The sequence below is a fragment of the Schistocerca cancellata genome, chromosome 4, assembly GCF_023864275.1.
Source record: "Schistocerca cancellata isolate TAMUIC-IGC-003103 chromosome 4, iqSchCanc2.1, whole genome shotgun sequence".
Classification (NCBI taxonomy): domain Eukaryota; kingdom Metazoa; phylum Arthropoda; class Insecta; order Orthoptera; family Acrididae; genus Schistocerca; species Schistocerca cancellata.
In genome coordinates, this window is record NC_064629.1 from 714791480 (window position 1) to 714813570 (window position 22091).

The 22091-nt window shown below is 39.3% G+C and overlaps 1 protein-coding gene across 1 annotated transcript in view; it reads left to right on the top strand.

Annotated features, from left to right (window-relative positions):
- Nucleotides 1–13364, top strand: part of LOC126183725 (zinc transporter 2-like) — an 88505-nt gene extending 75141 nt beyond the window's left edge. The window contains exon 7 of the mRNA XM_049925919.1: nucleotides 12936–13364. Within this exon, the coding sequence (XP_049781876.1) occupies nucleotides 12936–13084 (149 nt within the window). The 3' untranslated portion in view covers nucleotides 13085–13364. The remainder of the gene's footprint in view (nucleotides 1–12935) is intronic.
- The last annotated feature ends 8727 nt before the right edge of the window (nucleotides 13365–22091 follow it).

The following is a 22091-nucleotide window of genomic DNA, read 5'->3' on the forward strand; positions in this document are numbered from 1 at the left end:
ATTTTCAATTTAATGGAGAATCGTATGAACAATGGAAAACTAAAGGGAATTGAATATTTAGTGAGCAAAACCATCAAAGAAAAGATAGCAATATTAGAAGGAACTTCAAGCAGAATTGCACATTTGGTCCTAAATATATCAGAAAGGTATAAAATCCAAATAGTTCAAGCATATGCACCTACTTCTAGTCATTCTGAGGGAGAGATAGAATCCTTCAATGAGTGTCTGAAAGAAACCTGTAAAAAACGGAGAGATTGCTTTCATAAATTCCTAATTGGTGACTTTAATGCCAAAGTTGTAATACAGAAGTAAGGTGATTCAGTTATCAACAAAGATGGAATATATGCAAGATGTGAGGGATTGGTTCAATGTGCAGAATGCATGAAAACACATATTATGAATATACGTTTGTCAAGAAACATCTGTCACAATTGGAGGGGACCCAAGTTTGAAGTGAAAAATGAGATAGACTTCATTTTCACAAATAGGCCTCAAACTGTTAAAGATGTCTGTGCTGAACAGGCTCAATACAAACAGTGATCATCAACTAATAAGTGCTGAATATGAAGTGAATAAGAAAAATGAAAGATTGAAACTCATAGGAAGAGAGAAATTTTAAATCTCAAAGAACGGAAAAATGACTTTGAAGAAAGAATGAAGAGGAAAATTAAAATAATATAAAACGGAAGTAGTAACAAAGGTACTAATTGTGACAGCTGAAAAAGTGGATGGCTTATGTAAATCACAAAACCAACCACAGAAACTGAGAAATCAAATTATATGTATGATGGAGAAGAAAAGAAAAAGGAAAACAGAAAGAGACAAAGATAAGAGAGAATACACAGAACTGTAGAACACTCTGAGACAGAGCATTAAAGAACACAAGAAGAAGATAGGAACTGTTCCAGGTAGTGATGACTTCTCAGCCCGTATTTTAAAGCTGTTGGATGAGGAATCTGTAAAACATTTAGATGAAATATTTTCAAGTTGTTTACACTGTGAAAGATTATCAAGGGATTGGAATAAAGCCAAAATAATCTTTATATACAAGATAGGTAGTACTAAGGGCATAAACAACTCTTGCCCTATCAGTCTTGTGTCCTCACTGTACAAAGTTTTCACTAGAATTTCAACTAGCAGATTGAGCGCTACACTTGATCTGGCTCAACCCATCGAGCAAGCTGGGTTCTGCACATGATTTAATACAATTGACTACATCCTCACTCTCCGCGAAAAAATGATTACCCTCTACCTCTTTGCCCTGCCTTTATAAATTTTGGAAAGGCATTTGATTGACTCAGTCCCCCAGCTATGTTTGAGGCTCTAACAGAACAAAGAGTAGAACAAGGCTTCGTTAAAATCGTATACAACATGTACAAAACCACCACAGCATTTGTGAATGTTGTTGGAGAAACCAGTGAATTTCCCATTGAAAATGGTGTAAAACCAGCTGACTATATTTTTCCAAAGGCTATTTTCAGTATCCCTGAAAAATCTTTGTGTAAACTGAATTGGAAAAGAAAAGGAATCCAAGTTCTGTGAATGAAATTAAATAATCTGAGATTTGCTAATGATACTGCTCTACTTGCAAATAACATAGAACAACTTCAAATATTAATTAGCAAACTTGCATTAGTCTGCTCTGATGTTGGTCTAAAAACTAATTATGATAAAACCAAATGAGTTGACACCAGAAGGAAATGCATGTGCTAGAAGTACAGAACTACAAGTGGTCACGGAACATATCTATCTGAGTAAACTTTTAAACACGAAAAATTACTTAAAACCAGAAATATTTTGATGTGTTAAATTGGCTTATGGAAGGTACTATTTAATTTTCAAGTTTTAAGATGTTGACTGAGCTGAAGAAAAGCGTTTTTGACCAATGTGTAGTACCGATAACAACTTACGGCTGTGAGATATGGGTGAATTTATTATCAGAAAACTCCTGCCAGCTCAAAGAGGAATGGGAAGATCAGTGTTGGGCTACAGAAAGATGTAGTAAATATCATACATACAATGAAGCTCGGTGACATAGTGAAAAAAGGAATTACCTTGAAATGACAATGGACTGGTCATGTGGCCCAAAGAAAGGATGACACTTGGTCAAATCAAATAGTAGATTGGAGCCCACTTTATAAAAAGGGCCAAGGGGAAGACCACCAGACAAATGGGATAGGGACTTAAAAAAGACAGCGGGATTCAGTTGGTAACAGGGAGCCCGAGATTGGCAGAAATGGAAAAACATACTGGGATTTAATGTTGCACGTCAACTCAGAGAGGTCACATCATGAAGTTACTGAATTAGCTAATGGCAACAATAACTATGAACAAACAGAGAGTGAGTCACAATGGACAGCCCACTCTCACCTGTGGTTGATAATTTATATATGGAGCACTTTCAGGAGGAAGCCTTGAAGTCGTCCAGATGGAAACCTACTTGCTTTTTCCATTATATAGACACGACATTTGTCATCTGGTCCCAGGGAAGTGACAAACTCAATAACTTCCTTGCACATCTGAACTGCATTCATCCCAACATCAAATTCACTATGGAGACTGAGGTAGGAGGACTACCATTCCTTGACATAAAGGTCAAGAGAAGAGCCGATGGCACTCTGGGTCAAGGTGTGTATCGGAATAAAATGCACACTGACCTGTACTTGCATGCAGACAGCTGCCACCATTCTGCACATCGGAATGGGGTACTAAAAACATTAGTACATAGGGGGCGCACCACCTTAGATGCAGAGTTTTTCTCAGGATGTGGAAACCTCAGAACTGCGTTCCAGACAAAACGGTTACAAGGACTGACAGATTAGGCGTGCTCTGTTCCCCTCCACTACACTGCAGTTTGTGAAAATGGACAAAGTCAAGGGGAAAGAGGCAACCAATGCTTTTTTATTGTATGTACACTGGCATGCTATCAGGAAAATTTGGGCGAGTACTGATAAACTTATCTCAGCAAGGTGTGGGAATGAGCAGTGGGTTTAGTTAAAAAGGCACTCGGGGAACAACGTTCTGGCAACCAGGGCAGACAGAGTAACTACACCCTTGCTACCACATTTGGGACACCCTGTCGGGTGCCGCTGGACACAGATTCCAGTTCAGTCACCTCTACGGTGGCTGACATGGTGCGGACCACATACAGGATAGCTCCTAGGTTAAGGGATATAAGTTGGCCTTGTACTCCAAGGAGGCCAGCTCATCAGTGCACCCAATGACTGTGACATGTCTGACAGCCAAAATATTGCACCCATTGGGCACTAATAACCAGCAGTAGACTTGTGGACTTTTTTATTAGATGCAGTGATAGATGAGCAGGTAATCTAAGAGACTTAGTCAGAACTGGCTGATATTCTTCTGCATCTATTGCCCCAGTTAACTGTTTAGCAGCCACTTCGATGAAACTTATTTTCATGATACTGTTCTCAATACATATGGAGACACCTTTGGTAGTGAAGAGTTTTTTGACATTAGAGTAATGGAAAGGCTTCACTGGCTTTTCATTTTGCAGTATGTTTTACAACATAAAATCTAACATGAAAATAAGTATGGGAAGCAATATATCATTAAACTAAGCTTAGAATTTTAAATGCATCATTTACTCTGGATGATTATTGGACACTGTCCCTTCACACATGGCTTTGTACTCCAGCGAGAGGACCTCCTTATCTGTGATGCCTGTGGCATGCAAGTTGGCAAATGCCACATTTTAATTGGGTGCATTTTATTTTGTGACAAGCAGGCGGAAGCAAATTTGAGTGGGCCTTTGTGCTCTACTTTAATTGATTATGAGATGAGTGTGCTCAAACTTTTAAAATTCTGTGATGTGTCTGGACTGTGGCCAAAGCTTTTAGGCTGGAGATTTTAATGAATTGCAAAGTGACTGGTTCAGCAATCAGCCAAGCGCAGTTGTCAGCACTTTCCTTTTAATACATTCCATTGCTTTTTCCTTTTTTTAGTGTGTTAGTTTTGGCAATGTGATTTTCATTGCTTTTTGTGTGTGCACGCGCACGCATTCAAGTTTTCCAAGTCTTTCTTTAGTTTTTTATTTGCAGTTCTCATTATAGTCATTTTATGATATTCCTCCACACCCGTGTCCTTATGTTTTATTATGAGTGTTAAAGACCATGCTGTTGTGTGCCCACAAAATCATACCATCACCATCATCATCATCATCATCATCATCATCATCATCATCATCATTGATAATACTGCTTAGAATATGGCAGCGATCACATTCTCCAACCCAAGTTTGGCGCTGTTCATCAAGCTGAGAAGGGAAACTATCCATCGCACCTCCCTCAGATTTAGTGGTAAGATGGCCCAGCAGACAGTCAAAAACTGAACACACATCAAGCATGAAAACAGGAAGAAGGTGTAGTGAACTGTGAAAAAAGAAAGGAAAATCAAAAGAGTGAACCGTTTAAGTGCAAAATGTGCAACATTGAGCATATATGAGTAGTCGAAGTGTAGTGGTCATGCGGTCATGGTGTTGGACTGCGAAAAGGAATATCTGTGTTCAAATCTTCCTCCTACCCCCATAATTTTTTTTCACAAAATTATGAACTGTCCATCTGATCATTGACATATCTGTTCACCGTATTTAAATTTGTGTCATGGTGTAACGTCATCTGTTTGCAACAATGGGGTGAAGGATGGGACCTCCTATTCTACACAAGTACCACATGTTATGACTCTTGCGTTCTGTTTGGGAAATTTTGACTCTTGAATTCATGTGTTGTAACATAGGTCACATTTTTTTCATGTCTGTGAGAGGTCTATGCGGCATCTCGCCTGCTTTTGCTATTCATCACATTTACTTGTGGCAGTAATATATTCTTACCACGACTCGTGTTCCATAATCAGTGTATAATATGGCAACTGCCAAGACTACTGAAGGAGAACAGATGCATCAGTGACTGGACGGAAAATCTATAATTTTGTGAAAAAAAAAAAGAAGAAGAAGAAGAAGAGGGTGAAGGGGGCGGGGGTGGGGTGGGGGGCAAGAGGGTTTGAACGCGGATATCTCGCTTTGCAGTCCAACACAGTGAGCACACAACCATGACACAGTGCTTCTTGCAACTCGCTCAATATTGCATATCTTGAGCTTGGATCATTCACTGTTTCTAGTTTGCTTCTTTTTTACAGTTCAGTACACCTTCTTCCTGTTTTCATGCTTGATGAACCATGGACCTTGCCGTTGGTGGGGAGGCTTGTGTGCCTCAGCGATACAGATAGCCGTACCGTAGGTACAACCACAACGGGGGGGTATCTGTTGAGAGGCCAGACAAACGTGTGGTTCCTGAAGAGGGGCAGCAGCCTTTTCAGTAGTTGCAAGGGCAACAGTCTGGATGATTGACTGATCTGGCCTTGTAACAATAACCAAAACGGCCTTGCTGTGCTGGTACTGCGAACGGCTGAAAGCAAGGGGAAACTACGGCCGTAATTTTTCCCGAGGGCATGCAGCTTTACTGTATGATTAAATGATGATGGCGTCCTCTTGGGTAAAATATTCCGGAGGTAAAATAGTCCCCCATTCGGATCTCCGGGCGGGGACTACTCAAGAGGATGTAGTTATCAGGAGAAAGAAAACTGGCGTTCTACGGATCGGAGCGTGGAATGTCAGATCCCTTAATCGGGCAGGTAGGTTAGAAAATTTAAAAAGGGAAATGGATAGGTTAAAGTTAGATATAGTGGGAATTAGTGAAGTTCGGTGGCAGGAGGAACAAGACTTCTGGTCAGGTGACTATAGGGTTATTAACACAAAGTCAAATAGGGGTAATGCAGGAGTAGGTTTAATAATGAATAGGAAAATAGGAATGCGGGTAAGCTACTACCAACAGCATAGTGAACGCATTATTGTGGCCAAGATAGATACGAAGCCCACACCTACTACAGTAGTACAAGTTTATATGCCAACTAGCTCTGCAGATGACGAAGAAATTGAAGAAATGTATGATGAAATAAAAGAAATTATTCAGATAGTGAAGGGAGACGAAAATTTAATAGTCATGGGTGACTGGAATTCGAGTGTAGGAAAAGGGAGAGAAGGAAACATAGTAGGTGAATATGGATTGGGGCTAAGAAATGAAAGAGGAAGCCGCCTGGTAGAATTTTGCACAGAGCACAACTTAATCATAGCTAACACTTGGTTTAAGAATCATGATAGAAGGTTGTATACATGGAAGAACCCTGGAGATACTAAAAGGTATCAGATAGATTATATAATGGTAAGACAGAGATTTAGGAACCAGGTTTTAAATTGTAAGACATTTCCAGGGGCAGATGTGGACTCTGACCACAATTTATTGGTTATGACCTGTAGATTAAAACTGAAGAAACTGCAAAAAGGTGGGAATTTAAGGAGATGGGACCTGGATAAACTGAAAGAACCAGAGGTTGTAGAGAGTTTCAGGGAGAGCATAAGGGAACAATTGACAGGAATGGGGGAAAGAAATACAGTAGAAGAAGAATGGGTAGCTTTGAGGGATGAAGTAGTGAAGGCAGCAGAGTATCAAGTAGGTAAAAAGATGAGGGCTAGTAGAAATCCTTGGGTAACAGAAGAAATATTGAATTTAATTGATGAAAGGAGAAAATATAAAAATGCAGTAAATGAAGCAGGCAAAAAGGAATACAAACGTCTCAAAAATGAGATCGACAGGAAGTGCAAAATGGCTAAGCAGGCATGGCTAGAGGACAAATGTAAGGATGTGGAGGCTTATCTCACTAGGGGTAAGATAGATACTGCCTACAGGAAAATTAAAGAGACCTTTGGAGATAAGAGAACCACTTGTATGAACATCAAGAGCTCAGATGGAAACCCAGTTCTAAGCAAAGAAGGGAAAGCAGAAAGGTGGAAGGAGTATATAGAGGGTCTATACAAGGGCGATGCACTTGAGGACAATATTATGGAAATGGAAGAGGATGTAGACGAAGATGAAATGGGAGATACGATACTGCGTGAAGAGTTTGACAGAGCACTGAAAGACCTGAGTCGAAACAAGGCCCCCGGAGTAGACAACATTCCATTGGAACTACTGACGGCCTTGGGAGAGCCAGTCCTGACAAAACTCTACCATCTGGTGAGCAAGATGTATGAAACAGGCGAAATACCCTCAGACTTCAAGAAGAATATAATAATTCCAATCCCAAAGAAAGCAGGTGTTGACAGATGTGAAAATTACCGAACAATCAGTTTAATAAGCCACAGCTGCAAAATACTAACACGAATTCTTTACAGACGAATGGAAAAACTAGTAGAAGCCGACCTCGGAGAAGATCAGTTTGGATTCCGTAGAAATACTGGAACACGTGAGGCAATACTGACCTTACGACTTATCTTAGAAGAAAGATTAAGGAAAGGCAAACCTACGTTCCTAGCATTTGTAGACTTAGAGAAAGCTTTTGACAATGTTGACTGGAATACTCTCTTTCAAATTCTAAAGGGGCAGGGGTAAAATACAGGGAGCGAAAGGCTATTTACAATTTGTATAGAAACCAGATGGCAGTTCTAAGAGTCGAGGGGCATGAAAGAGAAGCAGTGGTTGGGAAGGGAGTGAGACAGGGTTGTAGCCTCTCCCCGATGCTATTCAATCTGTATATTGAGCAAGCAGTAAAGGAAACAAAAGAAAAATTCGGAGTAGGTATTAAAATCCATGGAGAAGAAATAAAAACGTTGAGGTTCGCCGATGACATTGTAATTCTGTCAGAGACAGCAAAGGACTTGGAAGAGCAGTTGAACGGAATGAATAGTGTCTTGAAAGGAGGATATAAGATGAACATCAACAAAAGCAAAACGAGGATAATGGAATGTAGTCAAATTAAGTCGGGTGATGCTGAGGGAATTAGATTAGGAAATGAGACACTTAAAGTAGTAAAGGAGTTTTGCTATTTAGGGAGTAAAATAACTGATGATGGTCGAAGTAGAGAGGATATAAAATGTAGACTGGCAATGGCAAGGAAAGCGTTTCTGAAGAAGAGAAATTTATTAACATCGAGTATAGATTTAAGTGTCAGGAAGTCATTTCTGAAAGTATTTGTATGGAGTGTAGCCATGTATGGAAGTGAAACATGGACGGTAAATAGTTTGGACAAGAAGAGAATAGAAGCTTTCGAAATGTGGTGCTACAGAAGAATGCTGAAGATTAGATGGGTAGATCACATAACTAATGAGGAAGTATTGAATAGGATTGGGGAGAAGAGAAGTTTGTGGCACAACTTGACTAGAAGAAGGGATCGGTTGGTAGGACATGTTCTGAGGCATCAAGGGATCACCAATTTAGTATTGGAGGGCAGCGTGGAGGGTAAAAATCGTAGGGGGAGACCAAGAGATGAATACACTAAGCAGATTCAGAAAGATGTAGGTTGCAGTAGGTACTGGGAGATGAAGAAGCTTGCACAGGATAGAGTAGCATGGAGAGCTGCATCAAACCAGTCTCAGGACTGAAGACCACAACAACAACAACACATGTGTTCAATTTTTGACAGGCTCTCCATTGGGCCGTTTTACCATTAAATCTGAGGGGGTGCAATGGGCAGTTTCCCTTGTGACTATAATATAATGTGATGTTTCCTTTCTCATTTCACATCTTTCAGTGATTTCAGTCACTAAGTCGAGTGTGCTGTGAAGGTTCCTTATTTTGCTCCATTTTACAAATTTCCCCTCCCTTTTTCACATTCTGCTGATACTGTTTCTTGTGGTCTCTTTAACTGTATAAGATGTTCCTTTAGTGTCTCTGATGTATAATTTGCAGTTTTCTCTGCTTCTCTCCTTTATCTGCACATGTGTTCTCCACTTTTGTCTTATTTCCTACTTGCCTTCATTGTAACAAAGGATCTGTTTGTAGACATGAAAATTAAAGATTCACTGTGAGTATTTCAGTCCAGCAGCAGCTGTTCCATCCTCAGCAACTACAAATTGGACACTTTTCTGTCTCACTGTCATCCTAAGTATAATGAGTCTCAGGACCTCACTGAGAAAAACTTTTAACGTATGATATGTCATACACAGCAGATCAGTTTTGGTCAGGGAACATATCCTTTTTAATCTGTTGAGTTATTGGTTATTTAAGTCAGAAAGAAATAAAATAGATGGTTATTACCATGAAAAGTAAGTTAAAGAAAGAATAATCAAGGTGCACTACCCTTGATCAAAATTGTGCTGCTTCAATTGCACTCAGAGTCACAAGCAGAAGATCTTGTTTTGTACAAGATGTAAGATAACAGTTGACAATCCTGAAGGTGCTCCATGGTCTGTGGTTCTCTGCAGTCACAGTTGGTGTTACCCACAGGAAAGTGTCATTTCTGGAGGGTACTCCTGAATCTTCCAACTCCAGAATGAAGATGGCTGTGTGACTTCCACAGGATTCAATTATGTTCAGACCGAGGTGGGAGGAGTTCTGAAGGTAGAGGCCAGGTGGAGTTTTTGTCAAGTCAAGAAATCCACAGTTGTTTCCTTGCTATTGTTTGCAAGACCAAAGTGTTCTTGATGAAAATTCTTCAGGACCTCAATCTTGGGGCTACTCAGACATGCACTTGTAATGAATGTGTTTCACATTGAGCCCAATGAGTTCTTCCTGTTAGCAGCTGATTCATGATGAATGTCTGGAGGTGCTATGCATATGTGCTCATAAAGCTTTACTAATGGTATAAGTTTCAAACAGCCTATAGTAAGTTTACACATCTCATTTAGCATGTTGACCACCAAGCTTGCTTGGGTAGATTTGTACCACACTGGGCATGCATACTCTGCAGCACGGTAGCATGTTGCTGTTGCTATCGTTCTCAAAGTTGGTGGTCTAGAGCACCAAGTGCTACCAGCAGCCTTGCAAAAGATATTATTTCTGGCTTCCATCTTTATTCTTGTATTGTTAGTGCTGCGTTTACTTCAGAGTGACATCCAGAGTGACTCCCAGATATTTTGGAAGGGGCATATTTACTGCTTATATTCCATGCCATGTGACGTTATGTTTGTGACATGTCTGATTGTGCTTAAGATGAAAACTCACTACTGAGTTTTAGATAAGTTTGGACAAAACTGATTGTTATACTAATAGAAACACAACTCCCACAATGCATATATCAGGTGGAATTCAACATTTTATAGATTTCCCTTGACTTGCTAATGCCAGGTCATCGACATAAAGGAAACTTCTTGTGTTTGGTGATTTGTGTAGATGTTAAGAGCACTTCTCTGTAGTAAGCAATTTCCTTTGACATCTTATCAACTACACTGACTGTGGAAAACCACATAAAATCTACTGTTTTGGAATAAACTTTAAATATTATTGGTGGGTCCGCTGCTCGTGATCTCGCGGTAGCGTTCTCGCTTCCCGAGCACGGGGTCCCGGGTTCGATTCCCGGCGGGGTCAGGGATTTTTCCTGCCTCGAGATGACGGGGTGTTGTTGTGTCGTCTTCATCATCATCAATCATCCCCATTACGGTCGGAGGAAGGCAATGGCAAACCACCTCCACTAAGACCTTGCCTAGTACGGCAGTGCGGGTCTCCCGCATCGTTCCCCTACGCTCCATCATGGAGTATGGGACTTCATCATCATCATCATCATCATCATCAATATTGGTGGAACCATACTCTTCCATTATCCCATAGATGTTCTGTGACAATGCACAGTGACTGAAAGTGTCAGAAGCAGCTGTCAGTTGAATCAAAGCTACGTCTATAATTTTCTGGGTTTCAGAACCATTCTCAATAACTTATGTGAGACTGAGGTCCTGAAATGTACAGCTTTCTCCTGATCGGAAACCTGCTTGTTCCTGTATTAGAACTGGCTCTACAACATGAATCAAACAATCAACTACATTCGCTAGAAAATTCTGAACAGATTGCACAAAAAGGATGTTGCCCTGTAGTTTTCAGGCTCAACTGAGAAGCTTCCAGGCTTTGTGGCTACGCTTGCTCAAATCTTTCTCCTCCATGAATTTACACCAAGCAACTTCCTTGTTCTTAGAAATTACTGTTAATAGATCTTTTCCAGCCTGCAGAGTCTCTTTACTCAGAGTGTCATTATTCAAGAGATCAGGTTAGTTTCCCAAATTTTTCTAAGTTTCTGAAGTCAGTCCCTTTATGTGTTGTTATCTGCAGCCTCATGGGATTCGGATACAGAACAATGCTTCACAAAATTTGCAAAGTCATCATACAAGTCTGGAATTGAATCAGTAGTAAGGATGCTCTAGTCCAGCACTGAGATGAATTTCTCCCCTTCAGCTTTCTTAAAATTATACCTTCTTTGAAAAGGAAGTGTCTGTGGTCAGATTACAGTGTATATATATGGCATATAACAGGATGGTGTTATGTGCAAGGAATTATCAGTCGCACTGATTTCATTAGTAATTGGGATACTTGTTTGCTCACAAGGATGAGATCTGGATTAGAACCATGCTTCCATATTGCACTGTTGAATGATACTGGAAGTTTGTCATCATGTTGTAGGTTGGGGTCACATGAGAACCTGCCCATTCTGCCACAGCTTCTCCACTTCTGTCGGTATCTGAGTATCTTTATACAGCATTACAGTTACTTAAGTCACCAATCACAAACTTAATATATTGTACTGGAAGCTAGTAAATTCCACAAATCTAAATTCAGAGCCTGTAGGTTTATACACAGATGTTGTGGAACAATTACTCAGCTCTAGTATGAGAATTTTTGTATGTTCTTCCACTGATATTCCCATGGAGAGGACCTGAATATGAGGCTTGACAAAGGTGGCAGTGCCATGTTGTCAGTGAGGATGTTCAACTACTAGGCTCATCCCTTTGATTTTAGGACAGCAGGGGCTCAAGTCTCTGTGTGTTTCCAGAATGCATATTAAATCACTATGCTGGTCATGACACACCTGACTTAATAATTCTTGCTTATTAGGTGAAAGACTTTCAGTATTCATTGAGATGATGGATAGTTGTGGATCTGAGAAGGGGCATTTTTTTTTACCCATATTGACCATTGGATTATTCTGGAGTGCTGATGTTCAGTTCACTACCTGAAAGTCTAAACCAGGTACCTACGCAGGACACCATGTGCAGGAATCAGCTTCACCCCCATGTGCATGAGTGAGGTGCATAAGTAGTGATATGCCAGGCACCATAGTTAACATTTAGTAACTGTTCTGATTCCAAGCATTCAGTGTTATTTACCAGCTGCTGTTATTGTTTGCACATGTGATTTTTTTTATTCATGAACACCTACAAATTTTCTCAGTTCATTTACATAATTTTGAGTTGCAGTAAGACAGGGGGAAATATAAAATTTGCTTGTATCTATGAGTGTTTTATAACGGGAGACATACATGCCACAATATCTGTTGACACCTTCCAGAAGCAGGGAGTGTTCATCCTGAAATCTTGGTGAAGAAATGCCCAATGTGATCACAGTGGATTTTGATCATTTCATAATTAAGAAGTTTGTGTACTCTGACATGTGCTATGGGAATGTGTCATGTAACCCCGTGAAAGTAATTAACTGCTTGAATGGTACATTCACATGGCGTAGTTTGTGGATGTGTGTTGCTGATGTTGCTTAAAGCCTGTCTGTTGTGACGTACTCTCGTGGAAATGATTTAAATTCGATATTATGCACATGAAAAGTAACTTCAACATTGTAAAATTGTTATTCCAGTTGTATGAGAATTGGACTAGTATTTTAGCAGTGTTCAAGTCCTCATAAGACAATTCAGATTTTGATTTTTGTAAACTGATAAAGGCAAATGTCATGATAATTACTCTCAATCTTTTTCCCCATTTTGTGTCCTCTTTGAGCTTGTAGTCCATCTCAAATGAACTTTTCACTAATGCAGCATTTAACTTTAATCCTCCTCCCTTTTTCCAGAGATAATCAGTTAAAAACAAATGTTCCTTTACATTTCTAAATGTTTATCAATTAAGTCTTTTTTAATGTTTTATTTTGTTATAGATTCATCAGTGGAGTCGGTGAAAGTGCTGGAAAGGGCAACATATAAGATGAGGCACAAATATGGAATACATAACCTTACCATACAGATTGAAGAATTTTCATCAGAGACAATGGCCAGTTGCTTAAAGTGTCAGCCTTTATCCAGATAACACAAAGGCTGAAAATAATTGTTCTACTTTTTTTTTAATTTTGTAAATTATATTTGTTGAAATTAAAAGGATCACACAGCACTAAACTGGAAGTTAATATATGTACAAAATATTTTTATTGTTTGCTTATTTAATAAATGGGCATTGATGGAATGAAATAGCTCTCAGTGTAATATTTTGTTTCCATTTTATCCTATGAGTTTGAGCTCTTACCTGAAAGTACAGATGTGTAATATTTGGTAGTACTTCAACCATCAATAGCAATAAGAAACATTGTGGAATAAAATTTATATCAAAACACATCATCCGTGCAATTTAAATTTGTACCTAGAGCTTAATTATAGGTGCAGCAAAAATGAGCAGTTCTCAAATGGTACTGCAGCATCCAACAATCTTTGATTCGGGTCATTTATTTAATTTACAGCACAATTACACAAGACAGGAATTTAACTCTTAGAAGCAAAAACTGAAAATCAAAGTAATTAAGAAGTCAAATTGTTTCAGAAATGAACAGCGTGAAAATTCAACTTAAGGGAAACATTATGTGGAAGATGCCAAGTTCAGTAATATAATAAAGTAACTGTACAATTATCTACTCACTGTCTAATCTTTCTTATGCTTCTACTTAATAAAAGGAATAAAATTGTAAAGTTACATTAGGTTGTAAACTTGATAAAGCCAGGTGTGGCTTTAAAAGAATGTAGCAACATCTGTGCAGTCAATGACATCATGTAGAACTTTGCTCTGCATGTGCAAAACATGCATGAAGTTGAGTTATGATGCTAAGATATGTTTTATGAGAAATCTGTAATGCCTTTCATAATGTATTCAGTCTTCATTCAACAACAGAATCACTTCCGTCATTACTCACAGAAAGTAGCACTTTTCCAAACCACAGCAGTATTCACTATTGATCATGTTGCTATTCTCTTTATCCTGCCATGTACAATTCCTGTCACCACCAGCACCATCACCCCCACCAGTGGTCATACTATAGCTTAAATGTTTATTTGACAGCAGAGGATGTACAATTCATGTTCTGTTTAATGTAATTCATGCTTTCCTTTGATTTATTTAGTTGCTTCAAATGAACGCCAGGAAAATTCTTATCACATTTGCTGGGCTATGTTGGCTGTGCTATCTCTGTCTGATTGAACTCGTGCTGACAGTTAAATGACCTTGCTTTTTTTACTGAATGTGAAATCCTACCAAGTAATAATATTTTCCATTCCATATAAGACCACTTGCTAATCATTACCTCTTAAAGCTTGCCACTTGCATATCAACAGGAGCATCATTAACATTTCATATTGGCCAGGTGGAGTATTCATTAGTGAAATGGATGAAAGTACTCCTCAGGCTCTTCTGAACAGTGGAGCTACAGTTGGATAACCATCCCAGCTCACTGATGAGGTGTTGGTGCTGTGGTCTTCAGAACCAGTCAATGGGGCAGAGGCTGCAACTGTTAGGGTGAGGCAGAGAGCCAATCCATCGTACTCATGGAGTGTCAGCAGCTACAAGGTTCACTGCTCCTGGAGGTGGTGATGAAGTGGTAATGGTGGTGGACAAGGCATCAGTGATCTAGGTTGAAATTCATATGGACTGCAAGGTCCTGGCGGGTGTGACTTATGCCCTACAGCCCTCCACATAGTAGGGGCTGCATACAGGGCTCCAGTGTCTGTTGCAGGCATCCATACAGATTGCTGGTCATGTGTGAAAAATGGCATGATCATCTCCACTCATGCTGCTTCAGCTGAAACAAATGGAGGAGGATCCATGGCTGTCTGGCATGCAGGAGCTCCACTAGGCTCTTACCATCAATCAGTGTGGCCCTGTAAATATTTAAAAATATTGTTAGGCCATCCTCCGTGGATATTGATTGGATCACTGCCTTAATTTTCTTCTCACAAGTTGCTGACAGTCTGCTCTATGTCCCCATTGGATTTTGGGTTTAAGAAGACAGTAAGGAGGTACTGAACGCAAAACTGTGAAGGGGACAGACATGAACTGGGGACCCTTGTCTGTGATTACTGTCCGTGGTGGGCCTTCAGTGGTGAAGGTTCAAGTCAGTTTCTTGATTGCAGTCTCTGCCATTGTATAACGTATCTGCTGCATGTGTGGAAATTTTGAGAAAGAGTCATCATGTTAAAAAAATGGCTCATGAAATCAATGTGAACCTGATGCCAAGGACCAAATAGTTGAGGCCATGGAGAAAAGACATTGTGGGTAAAAGCTAGTTGAGGAGCACAATCTGAATATGAGCGGGCAAGGAGCTCAATCTCCTTATTTACTGCTGGCCAAAAGACATAGCAGCAGAATTGTATCTTCAGGTGGGTTGTGCCCCAATGTCCTGCATCTGGCAGTGGTGGAGAGAGTATGGAATGGCCATCCTGTGGGACTCATTTTGTTGTGCCAAAGAGTAACTCACTGTCTTGAGCTGTTAAGTGATGCATTAAAGCAAAAGGCATTTCAACATGGGATCGTTCTGTGTCCCTAAGTTGTCCTGTCAGCCATCCTTCAGCCTTTTCAAGACTTCTGGTAGTATGGTATCCTCCTTTTCCTCTTCCACAATTGTCAGTGTGGTAATAGAAAATTTTTGTAATGTGTTATACCTCTGTGTAAATCTTAAAACAAATGATGTCCTGAGAATTGACATCATTATCTTGACCAGCCAGAAGCCTAGGTAGTGCATCAACATTGGCTTGATGCGATACACATATGCTGGTAAGAACTGAGCCCACCATTGTAAGCGTTGGGCTGCCCTACCTTCTAAAGGAGATCAATGAACGAACGTTGCCAACAGTGGTTTGTGGTTGGTCATTAGGTGAAACTTGGCACCATGTATGGAATTTGCGTACAGCATAGATAACTGCGGGACTTTTTATATATTTGCGCGTAATTCTGCTGGGCCTAGTTCAGTGTCTTCAAATATAGTCTCATTGGAGAGCGAAAGTGCCCTGATATCATACTAGAATTCATCAGTTGCTAGTATCAGTTGTTTCCTTGGAGAGTACAGGATAGACAAGGTGCAGACTGTAACATGTGTTTGAGGGTACGAATTGCTCTGTCATGTGCTAATGGCCATATGAAATGTGCTCCCTCCTGCAAAAGTGCATTGAGGGGTGACACATCTGTGCTACGTTGACAATGAACCCACTGTAATGTTTACTTTTCACATGAAGGGGGCATGCTGTCAATGGCCTATGCATGTTGTCATGTGGAAAGAATAACTATTTTGTTGATTATGAAAATTAGATATTCCACAGGTAGTTGGAAAAATTCACATTTCTTCAGACTGCGTGTCAGGCACACATCCTGAAATGTAGCAAATAGTATCTGCAGGTTCTGTATCTGTTCATGTATATTGACATTCATGACAATTATGTCTGCAAAATAACAACAGGAATATTGTGGATCAGCTGTTCTGGATAGCACATGAAAAATTGCAGGGAAACTGGAAATTCTGTATGAATGTCTTTGATACTGATACCTATCTAACTCAAATGGTGTGTTTCAAACTAAAGCCTGTTGGAAATCTGGACGCACTGGAAGTTGTAAATATATGTTGGATGGATCAACCTACGTGTAATATTCACCTCCTTTTAGTGTGGAAAATAATCTTTGGGACAAGGAATTGTAAATGTATCTACAACTGGAGAATTTACTGCTTTGAAGTCCACATAAAGTCTAGGGCAGCCATTTGGCTTCTGAATCATTATTAACAGACACACCCAGGAACTAGATGACATGAGCATAATGACGTTATGTTTCTGTAGGTAGCCATATTTCATTGTAACTCCGTCATGCAGATTGTGGGTTATAGGTCAGGCTTCTTCAAACTGGGGAATTGCAGTTGGCTTGACATGAATTTCAGCTTGTATGTCTTTTTTTCACGGCCTAACCACAAGAGAAAAGATCAGAAGTTTGTGTATAAGAGGTCTGTTCAAGAAATTCCAGAACATTCATAATTTCTCACCAATGGTGTGTTGGAGCGAAATGTGGTTGGCACCCCTGCACATCGCGGTGTATAATGTGTAATTGCTAGAAGTTTCAGTGCTGTATGTCTGTTATTGTTCAGTGCTGTGCGGAGTAGGACATTGTGTCACACTGTTTGTGAATTTCAAGATGGCAGAGTTAGAGGAGCAATATGTCTGCAACACATTTTGTGGGAAACTCAAGAAAACCTTTACAGAGACACACCAAATACTGTAGAAAGCCTACGGTGATAAGTTCTTAACTTTACTCAGTGTTAGGAATGCTTCACACAGTTTGAAAAGTGGCTGAATGTAAGTTAAACATTATGCTTGTTCAGGATGCCCTTCCATCTGCTGACAACGCTCATGTCGGGAACATCAATCAAATTGTGCATGCCAATCGAAGACTGATTGTCTGAGAGGTTGCAGAAGAATGTAACATTACAGTTGGATCACATCATGAAATCTTGACACAGCATCTTGGAATGCATCTTGTTGTCGCCAAGTTCGTCCCGTGGCTCATGAGTTGAGACCAGAAAGACTTTCACCTCACAATCTGTGATGAGCTTTTGGATCATGCAAATGAGAATGAGATGTTCCTTAAGAGAATAATAACTGGTGATAAGATATGGGTCTGCAGTTATGATGTTGAGACCAAACTTCATTGAAAGGATGGAGATTTGTGACAATACACGAGATAAGAGAAAATTCGCAGATGAGTAAAAGGTAAGTGTAGTAAAATTTTGTGGCAAAATTCCATATTTTTTTAATTTTTTTATTTTTTTGAGCAGACCTCATAATTCATCAAATGGTTGGAAAGGACTAGACAAAAAATATCAGCATGGAAAGAACTAATGACTAAAAAGGAAATTTTTGTAGCTACATATTTGTATGATACTTCAGCTTAGTATGTTGCTTTTATCTGCAAATTGAGACCACTACGTCATAACTTTTTTGGCAAATGGTTACAGTGAAGGTGATCCCAGAGCTACATATGTATTCAAATTAATAAGTGGTGCAGCTGCTCCTATGTCGGAGTGAAATACTATTGTTTTATCTAAAATGGGTAAACCTATTAACAGTTTTCATGAATTGTGATTTCTGGGTATAGTGTTGGCACTGTACAAAACACTTGGAACAAGAACATAACTGAACTGTGACTAGAATCACCAGAGGAAGATTCAGAATCTGAGCAATACTGTGAAGTTGTTTGCCTATTTTGCTCCAGGAGCAAACATTTTGGTTAACTCAGTTGTCTAGGCTTTCTATTCCTAATTGCAGCCAGCTTCTTCACTGACTAAAATAGTTGTTTGTGTCTCATGGCCACGCACAACGTAGTGTGTGTTTGCCAATGCTCTTTAGTCTCTTGTGTGAATGCAAAACTTGTGCAATGGTAATCTTTTTCCATAGACAGATATGAAAACATTAACATCTGAGAATGTAGTTCCTTGTTAGGTGTGTTGTGAAGAACACACTCCATGATTAGGGAATCAGGATAAGATTGTTTGCATTGTTGATTTGCACACACATAATTGTAGTGATGAATCAATTCTGTAAGAGCTGACACCTAGTCACAGTATGATTCAGATTACAATTTCCAGCAGTGTTAGACTCCCAATCTACAAAATACTATATGCATTTTGCAACTGTAATATTCTGAAAGAACTTCACAAATCCTAGAGAATGACAACTTATCAGAGTTGTCATTTGGGGTTCATTTTCTAAGAAGACACACTACTCTCTCAGATAACCAAGGCAGGAAGAAAGAGTTCTGAAAATCAAGTTCGTTTACACTGAAAGTGGAAAAATGATGATGTAGTCGATGCAGGTGCATTTTCCAGTCATCAATTCTGTCTTGAAATGATAGGAGTGGTGGAACAACAGGTGTTGCTGAGGATGCAGGTAACAATGCTGCTAACTGTTGTTGTTGTGCAGCCATCTGCTAAAGCTGTTGTTCCTCTTCAGTTGTGGCCTACTGTTGTTTTTGTTGTGGTTGTTGGAACTGTTGTTTTAAAGCCATCATTATTTTCTGCTGGAAACCTAATTGCTGCTGTTGCTGTGCTAACAGCTGCACAATTGCCTAGTTCATAGTGTACATACATTGAGTCAGGGCTACTCATTGCCATTGTAAAGATGTACTTATCTTATGTATTGAACACAAAGCTTGAGAACAGTTTGTAGAAAGCAAAATTCCAATGGACAGAACCAAGTCCAGGTGTAGTTACCAGTGAAGCACTAACGAGAATTCAGCCAATGCAACAAACTAGAAACTCTTTGGGCACAGCAGTAGTTGTTATCAGAGAAGCGAACAGATTGTAGCTTATGAACATTAAGTGTACAAAAACAAATACTGGAGCTCACTGCACTAGTCCTATGCAGTCCCAGAGACCACAGGTTCACACCAATTTGGCTCTGGTGCGAGTTTCACCTGCATAGAATGGTGCTCTCGGTGTAAACAAGATGTGATCTGGTAAATCTTGTTGTAGAGACCACTGTCATACATGCTGATAGATAAAACACTTTTCACCACACAATATAACATAGAAATAAGACCAGTAATACATATTGTCCCATTATTTATTTTCTTCACTGACATGGTAAGTATTTCAGTGATCTGAAATTGTTTTCTATGTTGTTGTTGTTGTGGTCTTCAGTCCTGAGACTGGTTTGATGCAGCTCTCCATGCTACTCTATCCTGTGCAAGCTTCTTCATCTCCCAGTATCTACTGCAACCTACATCCTTCTGAATCTGCTTAGTGTATTCATCTCTTGGTCTCCCTCTACGATTTTTACCCTCCACACTGCCCTCCAATGCTAAATTTGTGATCCCTTGATGCCTCAAAACATGTCCTACCAACCGATCCCTTCTTTTGTTTTCTATAGGAGTAATTAATTATATTTCATTAAATGTTCTAGCAGGGTATTTGAGAATAAAGAATCATATTTATAATTCCTTCACAGCTTAATGGAATTAAATGCAGGCATATAATTTAAATTAATGCTATCCTTTAGTATGCACAGTGTGTCCAAGGAAGTTAGGCCACACTTTCAGTATATCAGAGTAATTTATAACAGGCTACTTGATCATACCCATAAGACGAGAATTCATTGTTGGCTGGACTTCTTTTCTACTTGCACAGGAAGCAGTAGAGTGGGGAATCACTTTAAAATAGCTCTGAAATTTGTTAACATCGAATATAGATTTAAGTGTCAGAAGTCGTTTCTGAAAGTATTTGTATGGAGTGTAGCCATGTATGGAAGTGAAACATGGACGATAAATAGTTTGGACAAGAAGAGAGTAGAAGCTTTCGAAATGTGGTGCTACAGAAGAATGCTGATGATTAGATGGGTAGATCACATAACTAATGAGGAGGTATTGAATAGAATTGGGGAGAAGAGGAGTTTGTGGCACAACTTGACAAGAAGAAGGGATCGGTTGATAGGACATGTTCTGAGGCATCAAGGGATCACAAATTTAGCATTGGAGGGCAGCGTGGAGCGTAAAAATCTTAGAGGGAGACCAAGAGATGAATACACTAAGCAGATTCAGAAGGATGTAGGGTGCAGTATGTACTGGGAGATGAAGAAGCTTGCACAGGATAGAGCAGCATGGAGAGCTGCATCAAACCAGTCTCAGGACTGAAGACCACAACAACAACAACATTTTTTATGTATTCCATATAGTTTCATATTTTAAACTTATTTTCATAGTAGTCTATCTTTTAAATCTGAAGGTGACTGATGTCGGCCAAAACTGGTGTTTCTTTCTCAAATTATACATGTTTATGAAGGACAAAAAAAAAAAAAAAAAAAAAAAAGATGACTCTGTAGCTGTGTGTACATGGAATATGTAAATGATCTGGCGGACAGGATAAGCAGCAGTATGCAGCTGTTTACTGTTGATGCTGTTGTGCATGGGAAGGTGTTGTCGTTGAGTGACTGTTGGAGGATACAAGATGACTTAGCCAAAATTTCTAGGTGGTATGATGAATGGCAGCTAACTCTATGTGTAGAAAAATTTAAGTTAATGCAGATGAGTAGGTAAAGCAAACCCATAATGTTCAAATACATTATTAGTAGTGTGCTGTTTGACAGTGTCACGTCAATTAAGTATCTCATTGCAAAGCAATATGAAATGGAATGACATGTAAGGACTGTAGTAGGGAAGGTGAACTGTTGACTTCAGTTTATTGGGAGAATTTTAGGAAAACATTGTTCATCTGTAAAGGAGACTGCATATATGACACTAGTGCTACCCATTGTTGAATAATATTTGAGTATTTGGGATCTGCCCTAGGTAAGATTAAATGAAGACTTTGAAGCAGTTGAGAGGTGGGCTGCTACATTTGTTACTGTGATGTATGAAGCCAAAGCTGTATGATGTATAGTGAAGCTAGCAGCAGAACTTAGGTCTAGTGCAGTCTCCTGCTTTGTCAAAGAGGATTATCATGAATATGGCCAATGACTGAAGTATGTTCCTTAAGGATACAGGGTACTTAAAATTGTGGAAAAATCAATTTTTTTTTAATGGCTTTATTAAATTCTATACTCTTTCCTGATTACATTGATATACACATTATAGGGTTTCAAATGAAAAATGACCTATATATACCAAATTTTAAAGTTATGGTCATGTATGCCACCACGCCACCTTTATTTCTGTTACGGAAATCAATATTATTTCGGAAAGAACTGTGAACTTTCTGTTTCTAGCAATTACACATGTGATACATTGTATATGTTGGTAACAGTGCAGGTTTCTAGTGTCTGTAAATGATTATCTTTGCTAGTATTTACTTTTGTTTTGCTGAAGCAGTTTGTTCACGCGATACTGAAAGTTTGTTGCCCAAGTGCTACAGTTATTTGTGGAAGTATATATCCTTTAGTGTGCAATAAATATGAACTATGAGAACTATGCCACGCATCAAGAAATTCAATAAAAGGAAATTCTGTGGTAACCAGTTCACAAACAAAGCAAGCCACACTGTTGAAAGTAACCTATGTATCAGTTCTTCAGGGAAGAACCTCCCATA